Source organism: Aspergillus novofumigatus (genome assembly GCF_002847465.1).
Source record: "Aspergillus novofumigatus IBT 16806 chromosome Unknown P174scaffold_2, whole genome shotgun sequence".
Classification (NCBI taxonomy): domain Eukaryota; kingdom Fungi; phylum Ascomycota; class Eurotiomycetes; order Eurotiales; family Aspergillaceae; genus Aspergillus; species Aspergillus novofumigatus.
The window spans coordinates 1,501,670-1,523,205 of NW_020194275.1; the positions used below are offsets into that span (position 1 = coordinate 1,501,670).

Consider the following 21,536-nt stretch of genomic DNA (forward strand, 5'->3'; position numbering starts at 1 on the left):
AACCTCTTTGCTGCATGCTTTTTTATCCTGCCTTCGCTTTTGCGGCTTCGAGACAGCAGTTATTATTCAAACTTGTCAAGACAATAGAAACATATCAAGGTGAAGAATGGAACTTCTCTCTCATCTTCAACCCCAGTAGCTGTCTCAGTCGACCTTGAATAAAAGACCAGACCACACATGACAATAGAGTAATCCCTTGATTCTCCTTTTTTTTCCCGTCACGTTTTATTTTTTTCCCTTTCTGATTTTCGCCATTTCCTCCTGTTCTTGGCAACCGCGGAAAACATGGATAGCTTTTGATTGATTGCTCGATTTGGCTCGACGTGAGATTATTTTCCTGAAGACTTTCTTCGCTTTTTGCCTTCGTTTTCTCCTTCCCTCCCCCATTTTCCGGTTCTCGACCCAACAACACCTCAACGCACACTTCGTCTAACAATATTTATCGGAAACATCCGTGTTCCGCTCGCTGGCTCCTAAAGATCGTGCTCTTCGGTCCGTGTCGTCATGTCCTCTCATGACAACGCGGACTCACCCTCATCTTCTGTAGCAAATGCGGTGACCGCGATGAAGATTGAGCAGCATGACGGCGCCGCAGACATGCTCCTCTCCAACGGCGGAGACGCCATTTTGAAACATGATCCCAACGGGTTATCAGAGCACGCTGTCACCACCAAAGATTACCCTGAGATGGATGATCTGGCATCATCCGCCATCAAATCGCGGACTTCATCTCTAACTCCAATCAAATCCGAAAATGGAGATTCCACAGCCAAGGAAGAGAAAGTCGGGGGCGATATCACTGTCAAGATGGAACCCGGTCAGCCTCCCAAGTTATCGCGCAGCTCTTCGCAAAAGGTTCTTGCGCAACCCCCTCAGCTGTTTCTGCATTTGCCGGACAGCACGGCGGAGGCACAATCGACTTTTGAAGTGATGGAAACTTGCACCTATGCCAATAAATACATGGGTTATACTGAGCATGCCATGGAATGCGACTGTGCTGAGGAATGGGGTAAGTTTTGCTTTTTTTCTCTTTCTCTCTATACTTTTATTGCTTTCACTACGATTTTTCACTTGTCGGGTGCCCCCCTCCTTTTCTCCGAGACGCGTTCCTGGGTCCCTTGCCAAAGGAATAGGGGGTAAGAAAACTAAAAAACATGAAAATGAGAAAGGGACCAAAAGCCGGGCCAACATAATGAAAAAGCCGTCTTCACTGCATAATTTCCTTAACCCCTTCTATTCCGTACATACACGTGTTCGCCAGGACCCCTCTAACTCGTTTGAGCAGAGCCGTCGTTGTCCAGGAATCTGGCATGTGGAGAAGACTCTGATTGTATCAATCGCGCTACCAAAATTGAGTGCGTGGGTGACTGCAGCTGCGGTGCTGAATGCCAGAATCAACGATTCCAGCGCAAAGAGTATGCAAATGTCGCGGTTATCAAGACTGAAAAGAAAGGGTTCGGTCTCCGTGCCGAGACTGATTTGCGACCGCATCAATTCATCTTCGAGTATGTCGGCGAAGTCATCAACGAGGCTCAATTCCGGCGACGCATGAGACAGTACGATGAAGAAGGGATCAAACACTTTTATTTCATGTCCCTCAGTAGAGGAGAATTTGTCGATGCGACGAAGAAGGGCAACCTGGGTCGTTTCTGCAACCACTCCTGTAATCCCAACTGCTACGTCGATAAATGGGTTGTGGGTGAGAAATTACGTATGGGAATCTTTGCCGAAAGGGCTATTCAAGCCGGCGAAGAACTCGTTTTCAATTATAACGTCGATCGCTATGGCGCGGATCCTCAACCATGCTACTGTGGCGAACCGAATTGCACTGGCTTTATTGGAGGAAAGACTCAGACCGATCGTGCTACCAAACTTTCCAATGCCACCATTGAAGCTTTGGGTATCGAAGATGCTGATAGCTGGGACACTGCTGTTGCAAAGCGGCCGCGAAAGAAGAAGATGGGCGAAGATGATGAGGAGTATGTTGACAGCGTGCAGCCGAAGTCTCTCGATGAGAACGGCGTCACCAAGGTCATGGCGGCCCTTATGCAATGCAAAGAAAAATGGATTGCTGTCAAGTTGCTGAGGCGGATCGAGCGCTGCGACGATGACCGAGTCCGCCATCGTGTGGTGAAGATGCATGGCTACCAGATCTTAAATTCCCAGCTCACCTTATGGAAGGATGACTTCAATGTTGTGTTGCAGATCCTCAATATTCTGGACCAGTTTCCACGTCTTACAAGGAACAAGATTATTGATTCAAAGATCGAATCCACCGTCCAGCCGCTGACAACTTGTGGAGATGAGCGAGTGGAGAAGAAGGCAGCCGCACTTTTGCAGCACTGGGCGACTCTGGAGGTTGGATACCGTATCCCTCGCATGAAGCGAGATCCGAATGCAGTCGCTTCAGTCAGCCAGTTCGGGCGGAGAGAACACACTAATGATGAGCAGAAACGCTCTCAATCTCGTTCGCGATCAAGATCCTGGTCGTTGGATGCTCCTCGAGGGCCAGCGAATCCAGGTCGGAAGAGCAATGGCCCCAGAAATTCCCAGCATCACGGTGCCCGTCAGTTCCGCCGCCAATTCAATCCTCTGCCTCCGGGATGGTTCGCAGCCGAATCACGCGGCAGGACATATTATTACTGCGCCCGTGGGGATGTCACCTGGACTCGGCCGATCCATGCCGCACCTGAGGCCGAAGTCCCAGGCCACCGGGCGAAGAATAAAGCCCTACAAGGTATCATCGATAACATCTTGAATGCTAAGGAGAACACGCCGAAGGAGAAGACCGTCACACCTGGCACGCCGCAAGCTTCTAGAGAAACGGCGAGTCTCAGTGAAGGGCAGGAGAAGTGGAGAAGTTACAGTGAAGAGAAACAGAAGAAGCTGTATGAGAACACGGTAAGCTCACCCCAAAGAGCAGCTGTCGTTGTCCTTGAGTACAGGTAGCCTGACTTATGCAGCTTTTCCCGCATATCAAATATGTGGTGGACAAATTTAAACACAAGCTTCCGAAAGAGGAACTGAAGCGCTATGCTAAGGATGTGAGTCAGCTCATGGAGCCGTTCAATACGCCAGACCTAGTACATGTGCTAATCCGCGCTTCTTGCCTTTCATTAGGTCGCCAAGAAGCTCGTCAACTCCGACTTCAAAAACAATCGCGTGGAAGATCCAACGAAGATTAGCGAAAAGCAACAAAAGAAAGTAAAAGCCTTCTGCAAGGAATTCTTTGACAAGGCTGTTGCGAAGCACCGTGCTTACGAGCAGAGAAAGGCCGAGAAGCAGTCAAAGGGAGGTGACTCGAAAGCAGACGAAATGACCAATGGACACAACACCGTTGAAGATGTCGACGTGAAACTGTCTGATGGCGAAGCAGAAAAGGTTGAAGAGAATAATGCCTTCATGGACAGCGATCCGCAGGGCCTTCTCAAGCGCAAGAGGGAAGACGAATTGGATATTGGTGAAGGAGCTGCTGAAGAAGCGATGAAGAGGCAGAAGTCATCAACACCCATACCTCCTCCCCCACCGCCACCGCCTCCTCTAGGTGGTGAAGAGCAACCCACGCCAAATGACACTGGCGAAGATTACTTCCAGGCGGAGAATGGCGATTCAATGCTGGACAGCCCGGAGTCTGCGCCAACACCTCCTCCCCCGCCACCCTTGTCAACGGAGCACAGTGATAACGATGAATCGGGCCGATCTCCCGATATGAGCAATCATCTGTTGGAACAGAAACCTCTCCCTGCCCCTTTGGGAGAGGAGTACGACGCCGACTCGGGAAAGCTTCCGTCAAATCGAATCGGTATCGAGGGCCGAGTATAACTGGATGCCGTCGGCTTGCATTCAGGGCCTCCTTTCTTGTCTCAGCCCAGGATCCCAGGATTTGCCCGGATTGGTGTTAAACGGCGTTCAGTCTTCTTTTCTTTTTGCTCTTCAATATCATGCGTACCATTTGAAAGGTCCGTCACGTTTCTCATTTTCGCAGCTGGAATTCTATCTTTTTAAACAATACCCCCTTTGTCCATATCTTTCAGAGATTCATGTTCATTTGCATATTGCGCGATGGGGCAGGAAACAGAAAACAAGGGAGTGATCTGGAATTGTACAACTAGCTTGATTTCTTCTTTACTATTTCATTCTTGCTTCTATGCAAGCCACCAGTAATATTACTTTTACTATTTTTGTTTCTTTGTCTTGACACCGTCTACTAGAGGCTGGAATCAACCTCAAATGGTTATGAAACGTAATGAAGGATATCGATGCAAAATTGATAAATCATCCTCCATTGCCCTGGAGGCTAATTTATATTCTGTAGATATCAGATTTTGAACTTCAACCGATCTAAATGACCCATTTCAGGGGATTTACACCATAACCATAGTCACGTGAGGGAGGTACATGAGGGACACGGAAAGAAAAGGTAAAGAGGAGACAAAAGAATAAGTAGGAATCCGATTGGCTGCATTTAGTAGAAACTTTCCACGATACTCTCCTTGTTGGCATTGCCAACGCCCAGACCACGAGGGCCCATCTCGCCTAGCCGGAAGACAGACTCGACCACGCTCAGCTCGGTCGCGGTGGTGTCGAGACCGGTGACGGCCAGCCAGTCGTTGACGACCATGCCGGCGCCGACGACGGGGCTGCCGCGGTTGACACTGCCCGCGACGAGGGGCACCTGGAGTAGAGAGGAGAGCTCATCCTGGTCACGGATGGAGGTTTTGGGGTGGACGATACCGCCCTGATTGGAGAGGGCCATGTACGAGCCCGTCAGCACGTTGTCGGCGATGGTTTGCCGGAAGACTTCGACGCCGAGGACGTCTGCGATTCTGTTTTAAGTCAGTGTTAGCTCCAGTTATGGCCGCCGATTTCTCACTCTCCGTTCCCCCACGGGTAAGAACGGAAGGAGGGGGGGGGGGGGGGGTTCCTCAAAACGTACATTTCCTCTGTTTCCCGCTCAAGATCCGGATGTACCAGTGCCACATGGTCATTGCAGCAGATGACATTGCCCAGCGCCGAGAGCCGCTCCTCTATCCGTTGGATCTTCACATCGTCTGGCAGCGTATTCCGCAGATGTTGCAGTTCCTGGTCTGTTGTCGTTGTGGGGACGAGAAGGCCTTTACGGTTACTGTTTGAATCATCCAGACTGTCAGCTTCCAAGGCTCTCTCTGCTCGCTGCTCGCTGCTGGGTGTCGTTGCGTTGGAGTCGCTAAACGAAGAGAAAGACATACCCCGCTGTTAGACGACCGACGATCCGGGTGCCGGCAATAGTAGCATGACAGATGGGAATGACATCCTGGAGTTCCGCCTCGAATACACTGGTGATGTTGAAACTATCTGTCAGAAGGTCGTGCTTACAAGGCGAATATCGGGAGCATGAGTAGCGCACCTGTAGAAGTTCTCTGAAGCGCCGATGGCGACAATCGCATATGAGTTTGTCAGGCGGGCAAAGACGCCGACTCTGCAAGAATGGAAAATGCAAGTTAGTCCTCTCCCATAATCCCAGAAAAAGAAACAAAATCAACCTTGGCGAGAAATGGCCGCGCCTACTTACTCGTTGGAGTTTTCAAACTGGGCACGGACTGCCATCGTGCGAAAATTCCGTAGCTTTCTAGAAACCCGGTTTCAATAGCGATTGAGAGTAGGCAATCTGGACACCCAGGCGAACGATGGAAATATAAGAGCGTTCGTGTGAGACTGCAAGCGAAAGCTTTGCGAAGCCAGGTGACGTCGATAGTTGAGGGGAAAAGTTCGGATGAGGAACGGGCGTGGGAAGAAGGACGAAAAGGATAAAGATAAACCCCCGGTTTTCTTCGCTGATCGATAGTAACTGAAGTTTGAAATATAGATTCTGGGATGTTTCACAACGAAGAAGCCAATATTGCCGCTCACGAGGGAAGTATTTGAAGCCCAAGAAAAGATTATCAAAAAGGCCCGTCGAATCGCCCCGCTCTGTGTAGACTAGACCCAATCGGGGCGGAGGAGGAGTCACCGAAAATCGAGTCATCAAGAGTCATTCTTCTTCAGCCCCATAGATAGATCCTCCGTAGCTAAAGTCAGCCCTCAACACGGTCAGTCATTGTGCGCTCCAAGTGGCTCATCATTACGGTGAATCTTTGAGGGTGTCGCTGGCGCACATCCGGTCCAGAACTGGCAGCGCACTACGACCCACGAGCTCTTTGCCGAGTCCCCTCCCTTATTCCTGTATACCAGTCCAGTTGCCTGCCGAATAGTACGAGAACAGTACGAGAACAGTACGAGAATAGTTCCAGGGATCTATTGAGTATGGTACATCTTTCAATCCAGAGAACCCCCATATGAGTACAGAGAACAAAATCAACCAGTGTCTCAGATGGATCGTAGCACACACACTTTCTCATTCCAATGGGCCCGCCATGGATGACACTCTCTGGTTGAAGATTAAATAACGTATCAAACACAAAATATGCTAGTCGCAATGGTCTATCTCTCACATGAGTCGATGGATATATGCAACAATTGACTTTCAATGAGGACAACCCGATCCATGCCAACGTCTGGCCAAAAAGTTGTAAACCAAGCGCAACGGCCCAGAGTAGGAAATTTACCCCAAGAATCCATAAACGAGTAGAAGTGAAACGCAACCATGGAGAAGGGAAGGATGCAAGAAAACAGGGGACAAGTGGCCGAGACCGCCACCTAATCCCGTGGGAAACAAAACCCACTGTTACTCCTTTCCCTCCTTTTCTCCGACACTGCCGTTTAGAAGGGTGGCCGGGGTCCCGGAGGAGGCGGGTGTGTGTAGTACAGGGGCGGAGGAGGAGGTCCGGATAGGAAGCCAGGCAGGGGAGGACGTTGAAAGTTGGAACCAGGAGGGGGGGCAGTTGGGGAGGGCCGTTTCGAGCAGCAAAAGGGTCCGGTAGTTGCCCAGCGGGCAGCAACCGACGCGGCTGCTGCCGTTGCGGATTTGGAGGCGGTAGCACAAAGGCTCGCGGATCAGTTGGAGCCTGGATTGCAGGAAGCTGAGGATGTTGTGGATGTTGTGGAGGTTGTGGGAGGATAGCTCGGTGTGCTGGGGTTCGTGGCGTCATGGCCGCTCTGGGTAAGGGCAAGGGGAAGCGGTTGCGGCGTCGGCCAGGGCGTATAAAGCCTCAGCCCGCGACTCGGGTACCGGAGCGAATACCATGTTACTCTCCGCCGTAGCGTCGTCTCGCGTTTGAACCAACCCCGTTGCTTCAATGATCATGTTGAGAATATCATGTGCTGAGAGACCTTTGAACGGCACCGCTTCTTCCATGTCGTTCATCTGCGGCTCAATGTCGCCTCCCAGCTTGGCTCGCTGAACAAAATCCTCCCAGCCATTCAGGGCACGTTCGTATAGAGCAGCACCAGCAGGGTTGCGCACAAAGGATGAATAGTATCCCCTCTTCATCTCTCTGGCTGGCGGGCGAACACGTCCACGGTCAACCTCGGTTTCGGATTCATCCGTCTGCAAGACAACGAGTTAATCCAGTCTCCTTCACAAGTCAGATATGGTTCGGAACGACTAACCTCAGTGTGTTCATCATCCTCTGCAGCACGGCGGCCCTCGACAAATGCCATGTACGCCCCCTGACTTGCAAGAAGATGTTCGTGTTGGATTTCACGAGCTTTCCTCTGTATGATATGGCGCTTAGCATCTGGATCCCCTGAAGACTGTGAACAAAAAGGACTTACTCGAAATTGTATCTCAAGATTCTCCTTCTCAAGAGCAAGGACCCGGTTCGCATTTGCTACCTTATATTCGTATTCTCGGCGCAATATCTCCCTGTGTCTCTCTAATCTCTCCTGTAGTTGCCGGTTGACCTCGTCGAACTCCGGCACTTTCTTATGGGCGTTCTTATCCCGCGCAAGCTTGCGCTGAGAATGCTCGGCTAGCACAGACAAAGCCAGTCGCTGGGCGGCCGCTACCTTCTTGAACGCCTTGTCAAGTTCCCTTTGGCGGTCCCGCATCTTCTGTGTGGCTGGAGTTGGAGAAGGGGAACGCAGAGGCTCGGGTTCTGGCCCGGAATCCTGGTCATTATCGCCATCCGCTTTGCGCCCCGTTTTCTGCTTTTTGCCTTTCCCTTTCCTTTGCCTGGTCCTTTGGGTTTTCCTTTCCCTTTCTGCACGCCCCCGCCGCGCGTGGAGGCTCCCATGCCGCCGCCTCCACGGCCACGGCCACGACCTCGTCCACGTCCACTGCTGACCGTAAATTCGACACCATTTTCAGAAGCTTGTTCTTCAACTTCTTCCGTGATTTGACGAGACTCATCACCTGCCGCCGATTCTCTAGCAGCAGTGGTATCATTGTCCGCAGCATCAGCAACATCAAGACTCCCATCGCTAGCATTGGCAGCGGAGAACGCGGAAATTTCAGCATCTTGAACATCGGGAACATCGTCGTCGGCAGCAACAGATATCGTAGCTCCGGCTTTGAGAGCATCGTTCTCGGAGGCTTCGACCTCGCCCTCGGCAGAAATAGCATCTACGTCACCAGGAGACTGGAACTGCGGTGCTGCTTTGTCATCAACGTTATTCTCGGTGCCTTCCTGTAACTGTTGGTCCAACGCGCGGTCCAGCTCTGGGTTCTCCACTTTCGGCTTCTTGCGTGGGGAATCAGAAGAGGGCATGAGCTCCCCAGCGAGGCCGTCATCAGGCTCTGGAGACTTCCGTTTTAGTGACTTTGGTGGGACAGTCTCGGATTCATGCTTTTCCTCGCTTTCCATGTCTGAGGGTTCGTTCACTTTATTCTCGATGTCATCGGGACCGTTGTCCTTCGATAAACTCTCATCAACTAGTTCAGACATCTGATCTTTTGTGGATAGCTGCGAAACAACTGTATCCAGAGGGCTGATGTTCTCTTCGTATCTTCCCGCATTCTTTTTCGAGGGAGAGGAAGTGGCTCTTGTTGACTCGCCGGTTTTCTGGTTCAGGCTGCTGACCATCTGTCTGCTCCGTGTCCGTGTCCGGCCACCAGGAGCCATGCCGGCGGATGGGCTGCCATCAGGCTGTTTGAACTCAGCCTGAGAGTTCGAGAAAGTCTTCTCGGTGGAACTAAGGGGTTGGATATTGCCCCTAAGTCTTGCAGACTGCCTGGTCGTCCTCGGCGTCTCTTCAACAGTAGGAGCTCGTTTGATGCGCTTGTGCCGGGGGTCTCTGGAACATTCGCCGATGCTACGCTGTCGGCCGCAGCCGGAGCTGGAGCAAGGGGAGCCGCGGGCGCAGAGGGCACAGCGGGACCAGCTGCGGCCGCAGCAGCAGCGCGAGCTCGAGAGGTGCGAGTCTCACGGACAGGGTTGACCGTGCTGGTAGCAGTATCGGCCACGGGAGCATTGTTTGCTTGAGCTTCGCGGAGACTGTTGGCCTGAGCCTGACGGGCACTATTGGCTCTAGCAGTGCGGGTGCTCAGCGTAATAATGCGTGACGGGCGACCATTATTGAGATTGTTGGGAGTGGCATTGTTAGTAGATGATGGGGTGCTCGGAATGTTCATATTATGAGCACGAGCGTCTCGGCTAGCCCGAGCGCTCCTGGTGATGCGAATGTTGGAGTTATCCTCCATGAGAGTATCTATAGAAAAATTCAGAAATCGGCACCGTGAGGATTAAACAGCCAAGCCCTTACCAGCTGAGGGGGTCATGTTCCCTGTGGATGTAGCGCCAGCGCCAGCAGGCGTCGCTCCCTGAGACGCTTCGACCTTACGTTTGGCACCCGCCATCTCTGTCTGCTAGATCTTGATCAGTAACTGACACTATTCAAATCAATGTGAATCGGAGCAAACAGAGAGAAAATGCAGGTATAAGCCGGCTGCTGGGTCTAGGAAACAAGGGGGAAAGCTCAAAAGCATGGTTCTGAAGTGAGTCCGATAAAAAAAGGGTATCAAGACACTAAGCTGCCAACGAAGCAAGAGGTTTTCCAGAGCAGCCATTCGGAAGAACAATGAATAAATAAGTACATGTGGAGACCAATGCGAAAGAGACAGAAAATTATCGGGAGATCCAATCTATACCAGAATTCTGATAGAGGAAATGATGGCCAAAGTGCATTGAACGTGCAAAAACAAGCACTGGAGAGATGCAGGGATTCAAGGATGGGCGAATAACAAAGGGGGACTAATGAGAAAGAGCAAGAAAAGACACAGAGCAAAGATTACAAGAAGGACTTCGCGAACTTACCTGGCGTAAAAGACAGTAGAAGCGAGTTGGGCCGGCGTTGAAGTCGACTACTGATCAGATATCGAGTCGTGATAGTAAGTGCAGAAGGCGATAGGTAGTAAGTAGATGGCCAAATTGTACTCAGTAGTAGGGGCGGTGATGGTAGTTGTGGTAATAACAGGTAAGGTGATGGGTACACTGTGGGTAAGTGCCAGTATGTAGTAAGGCAAGGTAGAATAGGAGGAGGAGGAGGAGGAGGTAATAGCAGAAGCAAATGCAGGTGGTAATAGTAGATCGATGATAGTATAGATAGTAGTAGTAGGATGGGGAAGAACAAAGTAAAAGCGAGGTGCGGCCAAGTGGATCAACAGAGGAAGTGGGAAAAAGTAAAGATGGCGTTGGTTTGTGGTTGGTTAAGCTTGCTGTGTGTCTTCGCCGGAACTAGCAGGGTACGTCTTTTGTATGGAGTTGTAGTACTCCCGAAGTCCGGACTGGACACAACGACCTCTCGACTTTCTCCAGGGGAAGATGGGAATGAAATAAAAGGAAGGGGATGAACAGAGATGATGAGAATGAAGGCAATTAATGAACAAAGGAGTTAAGAAAAAGAGAGCTAGAGGGAGGTAAGATAAAGTGAGATGGGGCTGGTATGAAAGCTCAACTCAAGCAGAAAATCCGCAGAGGCAATTTTGGATTTTCAATGGCTTAATCAGACAAGAAGATAGTAACTTAGACAGTAAGGTACTGCCTAAAGGCAAAGCAAGACGTTGTTGATCACCATGTGCGGCCCGTCAAATTCCAGTCAGGCCCTTAGCACGATGTAGTTGTATTAAAGGCAGATTTTTGTTATCGGTCTTTGCACACACCGGAATAGGTAGCAGTATTTGCTGCCTGGAAGAAACAAACCGATTGATTCAGATGCAATTTAGAGAAGAAAGATCTAAAACCTTTCGGGTCGTTGAATCAAACCGTATGAGGATGAGTATGTTCCAGTGTTGTAGGAAGATAGAGAGACCTGGTGAATATTAGACTAATTGTAGTTATTTGGATGGAGGAATTTGACTGGGTCAGAGCGAGAGTGGAGTGGCGCAACGGTTGGAGAGTGGAAGTATGTACGGAGTATGGCACCAAACATAGCTACCATGGCAAATTTGCCGAAACACTTGGTCAGAAATCGATGGAGAGAAGGATAAGGACAAAAGGATGATTGATAATGATAATAATAATTGAATGGAAGCAGAAAGAGAGAAAGAAAAAAAAAGCAAAGCAAGACAAGTCGATGCAATAAACACTGCAAGGGCGAGCAGTCAGGACGAGCGAATGAAGCTAAATGCATACATTGGAATGAGCACGAACACATTCTACAATTAAGTTGAACCGACTCAGAGTTCTATGATATGACAATAGTAGGCTTGTCATGTTTCGATTGAGTATATCTCCGCAAGGGAGCAGAAGAAATTTCCATCAATACCCCCAAGACTCTTTCCAAGACCGAACTCTACTCTTATGTTTTATTACTCTTAAGTTTATACAGGTTCTATGTACATAGTTGAAGACTCGAAAACACATAGCGTAAGTTCTGCTGCACCTGTATAGCAGAACACCCTTTTCCCGAGATATATGGCCAACGAACTCAGACAAAAAGACAAAGGAAAAAGGTCATTAGAGAGCATTTCCAGTTAATATCGTCATACTAGCTCTCGTCTGGAGATTCATTCAATTCATACCTCTTCTCATACCGGGCGATGCTCTTTCGCACATCCGCAGCCATGAGGAATCCAGGTATCGCCGTCTTTTCAGCTAATCTGCCTCGGCTCTCACGGCTTGGATTCAACTTTCCGTCCTCCGTCGTCTCGCCTTGCTGATTTATCCGCTCGAACCGTGGGGACCTGCTTCGTGCTCCGTGAGCTCGAAGAGAATTGGCCGATCTCATCCGATTCAACGTCTTGACCGAGATCGTCTGTCCTGCCACGGCTAGTCCATGGAGATTTGTTCCGGGCAAAGGCGTCGGCGGGGGCGATGGGCTATCGGAACGGAACAATGGGTGGATATTGCTCTCGTCAGGGAAGTGCAGCTTTGGAGGCGCAGGCGCTCGGGAAGCCTCTAGCTTAGCCGTCGATGCGGCCGGGGGTGACGTGCCTGATGATGGCTGAAGCATCAAACCGTCCAAAGACCTCTTGATCTCGGATTGGGTCCCGTGGATTATGCGCATCCCTTGCCGCTCCTCGGTGGTTATGCTGCAGCTGTCCCGTTCACCCTGCCTCGCTTCTAATCGGCTGCGGGAAGTGTTGGAATCAGGGGACGGCATACCCAGCCCTGGTGGTTGAAGATCGAGTGAATTGTGCTTAGAATCTGGTTGATATAGAGTCCTTCCAGAGTAGCGGTGAGAGGACGCGATTGAGGTAGCGGGCTGGTTCGCGAAAAGACTGCTATCGCAGCTCGTTTTTCGATCAATAGATTGTCGTCTCAATTCAATGGTCAATGCTGGTTCCTTGGCAGCGCTTTTATGCTTTAAGCTCGACTGGTCTGGCTGCAGCACAAGCTCCTGCGAGAGCGAGCTCGGACATTGGTTGTGGGAGTCGTCAATCAAAAGGAAACCTGCAAACAGCCCCTGGCTTAACACAGCCAATGTCCATAGCACAGACCTGGATAGGTATAGTCCCAGCTGGCTTGGAGGTGTCCCCGTTCCTTTCCCCCTTAACTCGAGTTTTGAGGTGCTCCACACGACGGCGCCAGCTGTGACGCCGCTGGATATTGCAAGATATGCCAAGATGAATCCATACGCTATGGTCCGCCACTTTGCCCAACGGTCTCTGGAAGGAAGCCAAATGTTCTTCCTCCATAGAAGTATCAAGGTAAGCAACACCAGACAGCTAGCGGCGCTGAGTGTGACACTAATTGATTCGATTGACGAGGCTCCTGATAAAGCAAAACAAACGCCGTGGAGGACGCTAGCGACCAGGTTCAACGCAATGGAAATACCTCCCAGAAGATAGGCCAGCTCGGCTGCATGCATATTGGGCCCTGCAGATGCTCTTACGCAATCAACCAGCAGCAACAACTGACAAGAGATCCAGATGCACGTTCGAGATGCGAGGGGTGCCGGTGTGGAGTTGAATGCACAGTTGATTTGACGCAGTCGACTTAGGGGATCCGAATAGTGTAGGAGGAATCCTGATAGGCAGCAGAATCGTAGAAGAGAAAAGAGGGACCAGGGTAACCAAGTTCTCTCGCGATATTATGAACAAATAGTGACAAAATGGGTCATATCATCAATCGTGTCAACAGCGTAAGAAGAAGCAGAGAGATTATGGGAATTATGAATGCTGCATGCTAGGAATAAAAAGTCAACAGTAAAGCAGATTACAATAACAACAACAATGGGATGAGGAGAAACAATATGAGGGGCCGTGTGGTGTAACAAGCATAGGGGTGAGCTCAGAACCATGTTGACATGAGGGAAGGGACGGGTGCATCATCCCGGTGGGCGAGACACCATAGATCCTAAATTATCTATCTACCGGGAGAGGAATGGCTCACCAACCGGGGAGGAGTCCCCGAACCTTGGGATTTGGGATGGATGGCATCAGGGCTTCGATGGCTTGTCCCGAAATTATGGGCAGGGGTGACAGGATCTTTAGCCAGTCTCATCCGGGCATCTGTGGGCTTGAAGCTGTCCAATAGCTCTCCTGATTTGTCACTGGATAGCGATGGACGATGCAAGATGGATAGTGTTACTGGATCAGAAATGGAATGTCCATTGTGGGTGGGAAAAAAGAAAAGTTATTCAGAGTCCCACCCGTCTATGCGCGGTTGAGTTGTTTCTCCAGCAGATCAATCCAGCTCACACAACAGGTTTTCCCTTTGCATAGCTTCGACCGAATCCTTTCAATTTTTTTTCTTTTGAGAACGCTAGCGGTTATACGTATAGTGAGCATGACTTGTCCTCTGCGTGTGTTCATGAGATGTTTAGACAGGCAGGGACCACCGGTCCTGAGAAATCGACTATCAAATGTCCACGAATTCAGATCTCCTGAGCTGGCTCTAAAGGCAGTCCTCGGCCAATTAGGATTAGCTCTGGGACGTCTGGAAAGCGAAGTCTGTTTCGCGCATGGAACTGATCCAGAAAATTATTTGTCAAGGTTCGTCAACACGCTAGACGGAGCGGCTGGTGATGATCTCCAGGATCCTGGGACGGCCCTATCTACAATGTGGAATCGCCGAGTTGGTCATTTGGCATCAAGATGGAGTACGCAGATGCCACTGGGAACAATACACCCGGTCAGAATGTGATGTCTCGCAGTCTTCGCCTGATATCTTGTGGAGTGTTCAGTTGTCAAATACTTGGTACCTATCGGAATCAACAACTACTATTCTACAGTGTTAACTAGCCCCAGTCTATGGGTCGTTTGCGGAGAACAAGATACATAGAGTAGAGATTTGTTAGATAGAATGTCGGATCACGCTCCTGATCGGCGTAAATATAAGAGTGGCTTCGTACTATTTTTTAGCTAGTCCCAGAAGATAGGATCACAGCCTCCTCGGTCTCTGGCTTGTGGGCTCCTGTTTGCAGCGCTGAACTATGTGATAGATCTATGAGATACATCCAACCAGCGCTTTGCTTCTTCGCATAACCTGCTGCCCACAGGTTAGATCTATTGGGGATTCTAAGAAGCTTTATACATCTACAGAGTAGTTCGTTAGTTTCGGTGGAAGAATGGCCTTATTTGCAATGGCAGTGTAACGTACCTAAGAGCTGGATAGGCATTGCCGCATTGGTTACGGAGTACTCCGTATGTTCGCAAGATATCCTTCAGGGCGGTCTGCTAGTCTTTTCTATTATTAAATTCCTTCTGCTTGCAGCTCTCTTTGCAGCTCTCGTCCGTTAGTCTAGATCCTCTTGGGCTCAGCAAGCCGTGCTGCAACTATATCTTTTGCTTTCGTTACACATGTACTGCATCTGCTTGCTCCTGCTCCGATCTGATCCCAAGACATCCGATATCTCTGCCAGTTACTACATGACAGAAGTAGTCAATTGAGCATGTATACGTCGCACGAGCTTTGATTGTAGGTTTAAGTATGTAGTAGTTGAACCCATGAGAACATATACAACATGACTACCTATGCCACAACCACTCACTTCCGATGTATATATATCGATGTAGAGAGCATTATTGCATTGGAGTAAACCATATCCTGATAGAACAACCCGCAGATTCAGAAATCAGCGGATATCTCTCTGTAACCTCGCTGTCTGATTGCCAGGGATCTAACTGACTTTTACCGAGGAAAAGACATCCACCAGGTAGAAGGTAGAAAATAGTATACTACTGTATGGCCTTGGGAGCATGTGTTCATGGATCTGGGCCGCCAAGACAGGACACGGCAATGACTAATTATTGTGGCTGAAGCACTGACACAGACGGTGGCTGAACAGCAACTGAAGGTGGCGCATGAAGCCGTGACCGCCCCAGCTCTCCCACCACTTCCCTTTCCATTCTTCTTGGGCGTCATGATTATGGTCATCAATCTCTCCCACTTCACGAACCCTGCTTCTTTTCTCTTTTACGCCCTCTGATCTTGTTGGGTTAGCTATCTCAACATTCCACTCAACTACCTTACAGCTCCTGCTACGGATACCTGATATTCTACGACCCCGTACCCCTCTGTTTCCAGCTACTTTAAACTCCTCCCCACCTCTCGTAGCCATCTCCTCTCCTTCGGTGGCGCAAGATGAAGCTCACATTCAAGGTACCTTCGCCATCAACCAACTCCTGCCTCTTGATATATCTGGGCCATCAAATACTAACCGCGGTCTCTTACCAATAGGATCTCAAACAGCAGAAATTCGTAATTGATGCAGAGCCCTCGGAGACGGTGAGCTTTTGTCCCTGCGCAGAGTGTTCTGCCAGTGCGGGGCTGACCGGAATCTTTCCTAGGTTGCACAAGTGAAGGAAAAAATCTCCAAGGAAAAAGGATGGGAGGTACCTCAGCTCAAGCTCATCTACTCCGGTTAGTCTGACAATGATCACCCTGGGATTTTATCATTTCTCAAGTGTCTGCTGGAATGGCACAGTTCAATTTATTTTTATTTTTTTTTTGTCTCCTTTCCTCCTGCTTTTTCTTAGCTGATTTCGCTGGATAACTCCCAGGGAAAATCCTCCAAGATGACAAGACCATCGAGACATACAACATTGAGGAGAAGGGCTTCATAGTATGCATGGTATCGAAGGTAATGACACTGGTCTTGCTATTGAAACGACGTCTGAGCAGTGTACCTGACCGTACCATCTTCTGTAGCCCAAGGCTCCCTCGTCTGCCGCTACACCTTCACAGGCCCCTTCGACACCTTCGAGAGCTGCTGCCTCCACGCCTGCTGCCCCATCTGCTCCTGCCCCGTCTGCTGCCCCATCTGCTCCGGCTGTACCTACGACCCCCTCACCCGCCGCTCCGGCTCAGGCACCCGCTGATGCCTCTGCTGCGTTCAATGACCCGTCCGCATTGCTGAGTGGCTCCCAGAGTGAGGCTGTCATCAGTCAAATGGAGAGCATGGGCTTCCCCAGAAGCGATATCAACCGTGCCATGAGAGCGGCTTTCTTCAACCCCGATCGTGCTATTGAGTATCTATTGAATGTGAGCTGTCACCTGCTGTACTCCACATGCGCTTCGCATGACTAATGCTAATTCCCTATATAGGGGATCCCCGACAACATCCAACAGGAGCAGCAGCAACAGGCTGCCGCAGCCGCCGCACCCCCTGCCCCGTCCGCTCCTTCCGGAGAGAGTGCTCCCTCGTCGACCGGTGGTGATGAGCCAGTGAATTTGTTTGAAGCCGCTGCTCAGGCCGGCACTGGAGAGGGCACTGGTCGTGGAGCTCGTGCTGGTGCTGCCGGAGCTGGGGAAGGACTGCCCAACCTCGACTTCCTGCGGAATAACCCTCACTTTCAGCAGCTCCGCCAGTTGGTCCAGCAACAGCCACAAATGCTGGAACCCATCCTTCAGCAAGTCGCCGCTGGTAACCCTCAGATTGCACAGCTCATCGGTCAGAATGAGGAGCAGTTTCTCCAACTCTTGAGTGAAGAGGATGATGGCGCGCTGCCTCCAGGTACCCACGCAATCAGCGTTACAGAGGAGGAGAGAGACGCCATTGAACGCGTACGTACCTCTTCATACTGATACTGCTACTATTATAGTTCTAGCTAACTGGTTGCCAGCTCTGCCGACTTGGTTTCTCTCGCGACCTGGTCATCCAGGCCTACTTTGCCTGTGATAAGAACGAAGAGCTCGCAGCCAATTACCTCTTTGAGAACCCTGATGATCCTGACGACATGTGATGAACTGCTTTCCTGTGCTTTTGTTTGAGGCTCCTCGTCTACCGGTTGCCTGTCAATCTACTCGAGTTGATTCTCCTCTCCTAACGAATTTTAGCATGAACGTCTTCTGACTCTTGTACGAAACCGATTTTGTTTAAACCGGGATTCGTGCAAGCTTTCTTTTATCATTTCCCTGTCATTTCACTTGCGTGTGTCCTTTCTATGTCGAAACAGCTGCCCTAGTGAATGAAATTGGGAACTCGATGCTTCAACGTATGATATCTACCTTCTTCTTACGTGACGCGTGGGTCATGTACCTATCAATGAGACGCACTGGGTCATCTTGACATGTATTCTATTTCTTCTCTCGCCTTTATTCCGCCGGCATGACGAGGTTTAGCAACCGGATCAAATCGCCCGATTCCACATAAACATAGGGATGAAGACGTAAGCAAAAGACGTCCTTTGCAGATAGAGTGGTCACCAAGTACATTTGACTGTAGATCTTGCGACGAGCTGTTGAAGATCTGACGCAAGCTGGGGTTATCAATTGTGACATGCCAAGAAACAAGTAGTGGCTCTTTTTGCTTTGACCGTTTTGATCTGTCGTCCCGTTCATTTGACTAGTCATGAATTATGATTATACTATATTGCGATGAGGGGTATAAACGAAATACGAGGGACATATTTTGTACGGGTATATTTGACGCTGGGAAAGGGGTATCCGAAAAGTCTCATCCCTGAAGGAAGGGATGACGAGTAGAATGCGTGTCGACTGACTCGCTGTAGAAGGGGAATGGAACAGGCCGCAAGAGCACATATCATGCGTGTTTTATGGACGTTCAGCTGTTCAACTGAGCCAAGGACGAAGAGGAATGGGAATCAAAAAGGGAAATAAGGTAGCGGGTGAGGGGTCAATCGCAGCCCGACCTTCGTGCTAACCAGACGTTCAGTCCACGTCTGCCAAAGACACGTTTTAACGTCGCGAGCAGCCCGTCGGTACCGACATCGAGATCATCCAGGTTAATGTGTTTTGGGTAGGAATAGAGCTCCTGTAATTCCAGACCGGATGAGCCTACTGGCGCTGTTGTGTATCGGTCGAGGTATGTAGCAGATCTTGGAGCGACGACGAACACGAAATTCGTTTGATCAGCTTTCCCAGATCCGGCCCTCGCATCGTCCGCGTGAGTCCCACTATGGGAGCCACATGGAGGCACCCACTTTTCGAGCTCCTGGGCCATCTCTGCTCCAGGAATGCCCATCATATCGCGGGTATCTATATCTAACGGGAAGCTGGTATTGTTTCCCAATAGCCACGATGGGGGAGAGTATGTTTTCCACCATAATACTGTCGCGGATACCCTGGGCTGATTTTCCAACGAGCCATTCGACTTCACAGTGTTTGCCGAAATTATGGTGGGGATGGCCAGCTGCACGGGTACCACGCCACCCTGGTGGTAGACGCCCATCAAGAAGCCCAAAGCAGCATTGAAAATGACCCAGGCTACAAGGAAGAGACGTGATTTGCGCAGGCGAAAGCAGCTAAGGAGGAGTGGCACACAGGGAATGAGGAAACGGGGTTCTTGATGCGGGAAGATCGAGAGTATTGCGGTACCTGACAGAGCGGAAACAGCCTGCGTTGTCTTCAGCCAAGAAGGAATTGCTGGACGGTTCCATAAGGACAGGACCATTGCCAAAAATGCGGGTCCGAGAAGCTGCGGCAAGTTGACTAGAAAATGTTGGTATTTTGGATGGAGTCCATGAAGAGCCAGATTCGAAGTTTTCGTATTGTAGAGTAAATTATTGAGAGGTGTGATTATAGGCGAGCGGAGGGCGTCGAGTACTGATGCAGACGGGCGATAAAACCTAGTATCGACGATTATAGCAATGCAAGAGAAGAATAGGCCACAGAGGACGAAGACAAACAATGAGGTCGGCCTGCTCCTCGGCATTAGTTGATCGGATAGCCTGCCATCTCGGATGATGAGACTTACCTGCGCCAGAAATGTGGCAGTAATTGAAGCCCTGGAATCAAAAGAAAGGCTGGAAAGGTGATCCGATTGAAAACACCAGCGACAGCGATCAATGCGAGCACGACACAAGAAAAGACGGATGAGCGTCGCTATATGCAGCCATTAGCTCAGGAGGTTCATGATAATCTTCTTCCATGTTTCAAACCTTTTGTCCAATGATGCGACGAATCAGCACCAGACCCCAGGTGACCAATAAAGTCTCAAGCGAGTTGGAGAAGGTGTGCGTCTGATATGTCCAGGTGACATACGAGGATGCAACCAGCACCACAGCGGCCCGGCGATGTCGCGGAAGAGGGACCAGCTCGTAGATGGCCCAGTCCTCCAAAACGAAACTTAAGAGGAACATGACCGCTCTCAAAAAATAGTAAGCCACCTCCGGAGAGGGATTCCCCATCTCCAACTCCCCGTAAAACCATTTCAGAAGGCCCATCGGCAAGCTGTAAACCGGCCATAGCGGAAAGACGCTGCGAATAGGATTCTCGGAGGTGAACTCCCACGGTAATTTGGCCGGGTACGAGAGTGTGCGACCTAAGCATCCCGTCAGTTTGCTGATTGCGAAGCGCCGACTCTCAAGAGGGAACGGGTTGCGCGATGGCGAGACCGTTAAAGCTCGCAACGGCGGACAGAGCAGACCAGCATCGCGATCGCGCTGTTGTAGTGACCGCAGCGCCGTATTTATACAACTTGAGGAATTTGGGAGAACGACATACCCGCGAAGACCTCGGGGCCTTGGAAGTTCTCATCTGGATGGAGATAACTTGGCGAGAGCGCAAAGTAGACTCGAACGAATAATAGCAGCAAGTATGTGCGTCTCCACATGACTCAGATGTCAAAAACGCACGGTACGCCGGGATGAAGAAAATATAAGGATGATCCGACCGAAATAACAGTTACATGCTGCTGCATCAGGAGGTTGAGGACAGAAAAAAAGCGATCCGGAGCATCCGATAAGGCCTCGTATCTGAAGACGGAAAGAGGACAAATACTGAGAATACTGATAAAGGGGATAGGTTGGGTTGCTGATCAGACAGTCGCAATAAAATCTGTCAGATCAGAGGACAGGTAAACCAATAATAGAGCTTAGTCTACGTGGTACCACCACTCTCTGATGTTTTTCTTTTTCCCAGTCAATAAGAGCACGGAGACGCGTCTGGTCGGGTGATGATATCATTGGTCCTGGAAAGAAAGCTTGTGACTATCCCCCTACAGGTACTCCGTACATATTGCCAGGATACTGACACGGAGTAGAGTACTAGACAAAGGGCTCATTAATTCTATTTGCTTATGCCATTTGGTCTTCCGAATATCTTCTAATATCGGTCAACTTGGACCGAGATCAGGAGAACTAGAGTGATATTCCATAATTTGGGGTAACACCACGAAGTTATGAAAATTGTTAGACTTGCAGTTTTGATTCATTTAAGATAAAAATAAAATAATTTAAACACAAATGGGCTTGTAGCTCAGTGGTAGTAGCGCTCGCTTTGCATTGATAAAGGTGCAGGTCTTCGGACTAGATATGCGAGAGGTCCGGGGTTCAATCCCCCGTGAGTCCATTTTTTGCCCACTTTTTGTCTTCGTCTTACTTTATTTTATATTTTTCATGCTTTGTACCATCTAAATTGTTTATCCCTGGTAGTCAAACACAAGTCACATGACATCAAATTGGGCTTGTGGTTTAGTGGTATAATACCTGCCTTGCAAGCAGGTGGTCCGGGGTTCGATTCCCCGCGAGTCCAGATTTTTGGCTTTGTCATTTGACCTGACAACGCCATGCTGTTCAAAGATTTATCCTTTGTCTTAGTTGCAGTAGATTCGACGTAGTTGCTGCATTTTTCTGTTTTCTTTCTTGAGACAGCAAATCTGCAGCTAACGGATCAGGTGTAGCTGGAAGCATAATACACCCTCAGACCTCAAGCGTTTTTCTGGATGCGAAATATCTGAGCTCACTCGCCATAATACTTGGCTGCAATCGCTACTTGACGATTGATCAAGAAGTCAGTAAGGCCTGGCAGTGGAGATAGCACTTTGCAACTGGA

The 21,536-nt window shown here is 49.8% G+C and overlaps 6 protein-coding genes and 2 non-coding genes across 8 annotated transcripts; 4 read left to right on the forward strand and 4 right to left on the reverse strand.

Annotated features, from left to right (window-relative positions):
• Positions 1 to 504: 504 nt before the first annotated feature.
• Positions 505 to 3,822, forward strand: set2 (SET and WW domain protein; the record flags this gene model as incomplete). Its single annotated transcript, XM_024824633.1, has 4 exons — positions 505 to 1,009; positions 1,286 to 2,901; positions 2,964 to 3,044; positions 3,121 to 3,822. The coding sequence occupies 4 exons, from the start codon at positions 505 to 507 to the stop codon at positions 3,820 to 3,822; spliced, it is 2,904 nt and encodes a 967-aa protein (XP_024685388.1).
• A 643-nt stretch (positions 3,823 to 4,465) lies between these two features.
• Positions 4,466 to 6,056, reverse strand: P174DRAFT_384323 (translation initiation factor 6; the record flags this gene model as incomplete). The annotated part of the gene is made up of 5 exons (XM_024823201.1): positions 5,552 to 6,056; positions 5,387 to 5,458; positions 5,229 to 5,315; positions 4,937 to 5,125; positions 4,466 to 4,826 (listed from the first exon to the last, which is right to left on the reverse strand). Exons 1-5 carry the CDS (start codon positions 5,584 to 5,586, stop codon positions 4,466 to 4,468), a joined length of 744 nt encoding a protein of 247 aa, XP_024685389.1. The 5' UTR covers positions 5,587 to 6,056.
• Positions 6,057 to 6,703: 647 nt separating this feature from the next.
• P174DRAFT_417804 (uncharacterized protein) lies at positions 6,704 to 9,715 on the reverse strand (the record flags this gene model as incomplete). The annotated part of the gene is made up of 7 exons (XM_024824634.1): positions 6,704 to 7,048; positions 7,148 to 7,465; positions 7,528 to 7,632; positions 7,693 to 8,067; positions 8,127 to 9,051; positions 9,117 to 9,567; positions 9,622 to 9,715. 7 exons carry the CDS (start codon positions 9,713 to 9,715, stop codon positions 6,704 to 6,706), a joined length of 2,613 nt encoding a protein of 870 aa, XP_024685390.1.
• A 1,969-nt stretch (positions 9,716 to 11,684) lies between these two features.
• Positions 11,685 to 13,167, reverse strand: P174DRAFT_509961 (uncharacterized protein; the record flags this gene model as incomplete). Its single annotated transcript, XM_024831620.1, has 2 exons — positions 11,685 to 12,766; positions 12,854 to 13,167. 2 exons carry the CDS (start codon positions 13,165 to 13,167, stop codon positions 11,845 to 11,847), a joined length of 1,236 nt encoding a protein of 411 aa, XP_024685391.1. The 3' UTR covers positions 11,685 to 11,844.
• Positions 13,168 to 15,653: 2,486 nt separating this feature from the next.
• On the forward strand, positions 15,654 to 17,897 carry P174DRAFT_438615 (putative UV excision repair protein (RadW)). Its single transcript, XM_024826580.1, has 7 exons — positions 15,654 to 15,902; positions 15,981 to 16,028; positions 16,091 to 16,163; positions 16,304 to 16,383; positions 16,452 to 16,784; positions 16,848 to 17,306; positions 17,366 to 17,897. The coding sequence occupies exons 1-7, from the start codon at positions 15,885 to 15,887 to the stop codon at positions 17,483 to 17,485; spliced, it is 1,131 nt and encodes a 376-aa protein (XP_024685392.1). The 5' UTR covers positions 15,654 to 15,884; the 3' UTR covers positions 17,486 to 17,897.
• Positions 17,898 to 18,378: 481 nt separating this feature from the next.
• smp3 (glycosylphosphatidylinositol-alpha 1,2 mannosyltransferase smp3) lies at positions 18,379 to 20,316 on the reverse strand (the record flags this gene model as incomplete). Its single annotated transcript, XM_024823202.1, has 4 exons — positions 18,379 to 19,405; positions 19,459 to 19,586; positions 19,643 to 20,025; positions 20,208 to 20,316. The coding sequence occupies 4 exons, from the start codon at positions 20,314 to 20,316 to the stop codon at positions 18,379 to 18,381; spliced, it is 1,647 nt and encodes a 548-aa protein (XP_024685393.1).
• Positions 20,317 to 20,949: 633 nt separating this feature from the next.
• Positions 20,950 to 21,053, forward strand: P174DRAFT_t28. The gene has a single exon. It is a non-coding gene; the product is annotated as a tRNA-Ala (tRNA).
• A 111-nt stretch (positions 21,054 to 21,164) lies between these two features.
• Positions 21,165 to 21,236, forward strand: P174DRAFT_t29. Its single transcript has one exon. It is a non-coding gene; the product is annotated as a tRNA-Ala (tRNA).
• The last annotated feature ends 300 nt before the right edge of the window (positions 21,237 to 21,536 follow it).

Excerpts from the sequence above, each read along its gene's own strand:
- P174DRAFT_438615 (XM_024826580.1), top strand. Across the intron at positions 16,384-16,451 it reads TAGTATGCATGGTATCGAAG|CCCAAGGCTCCCTCGTCTGC; the intron begins GTAATGACACTG and ends CATCTTCTGTAG. Across the intron at positions 17,307-17,365 it reads AGAGAGACGCCATTGAACGC|CTCTGCCGACTTGGTTTCTC; the intron begins GTACGTACCTCT and ends ACTGGTTGCCAG.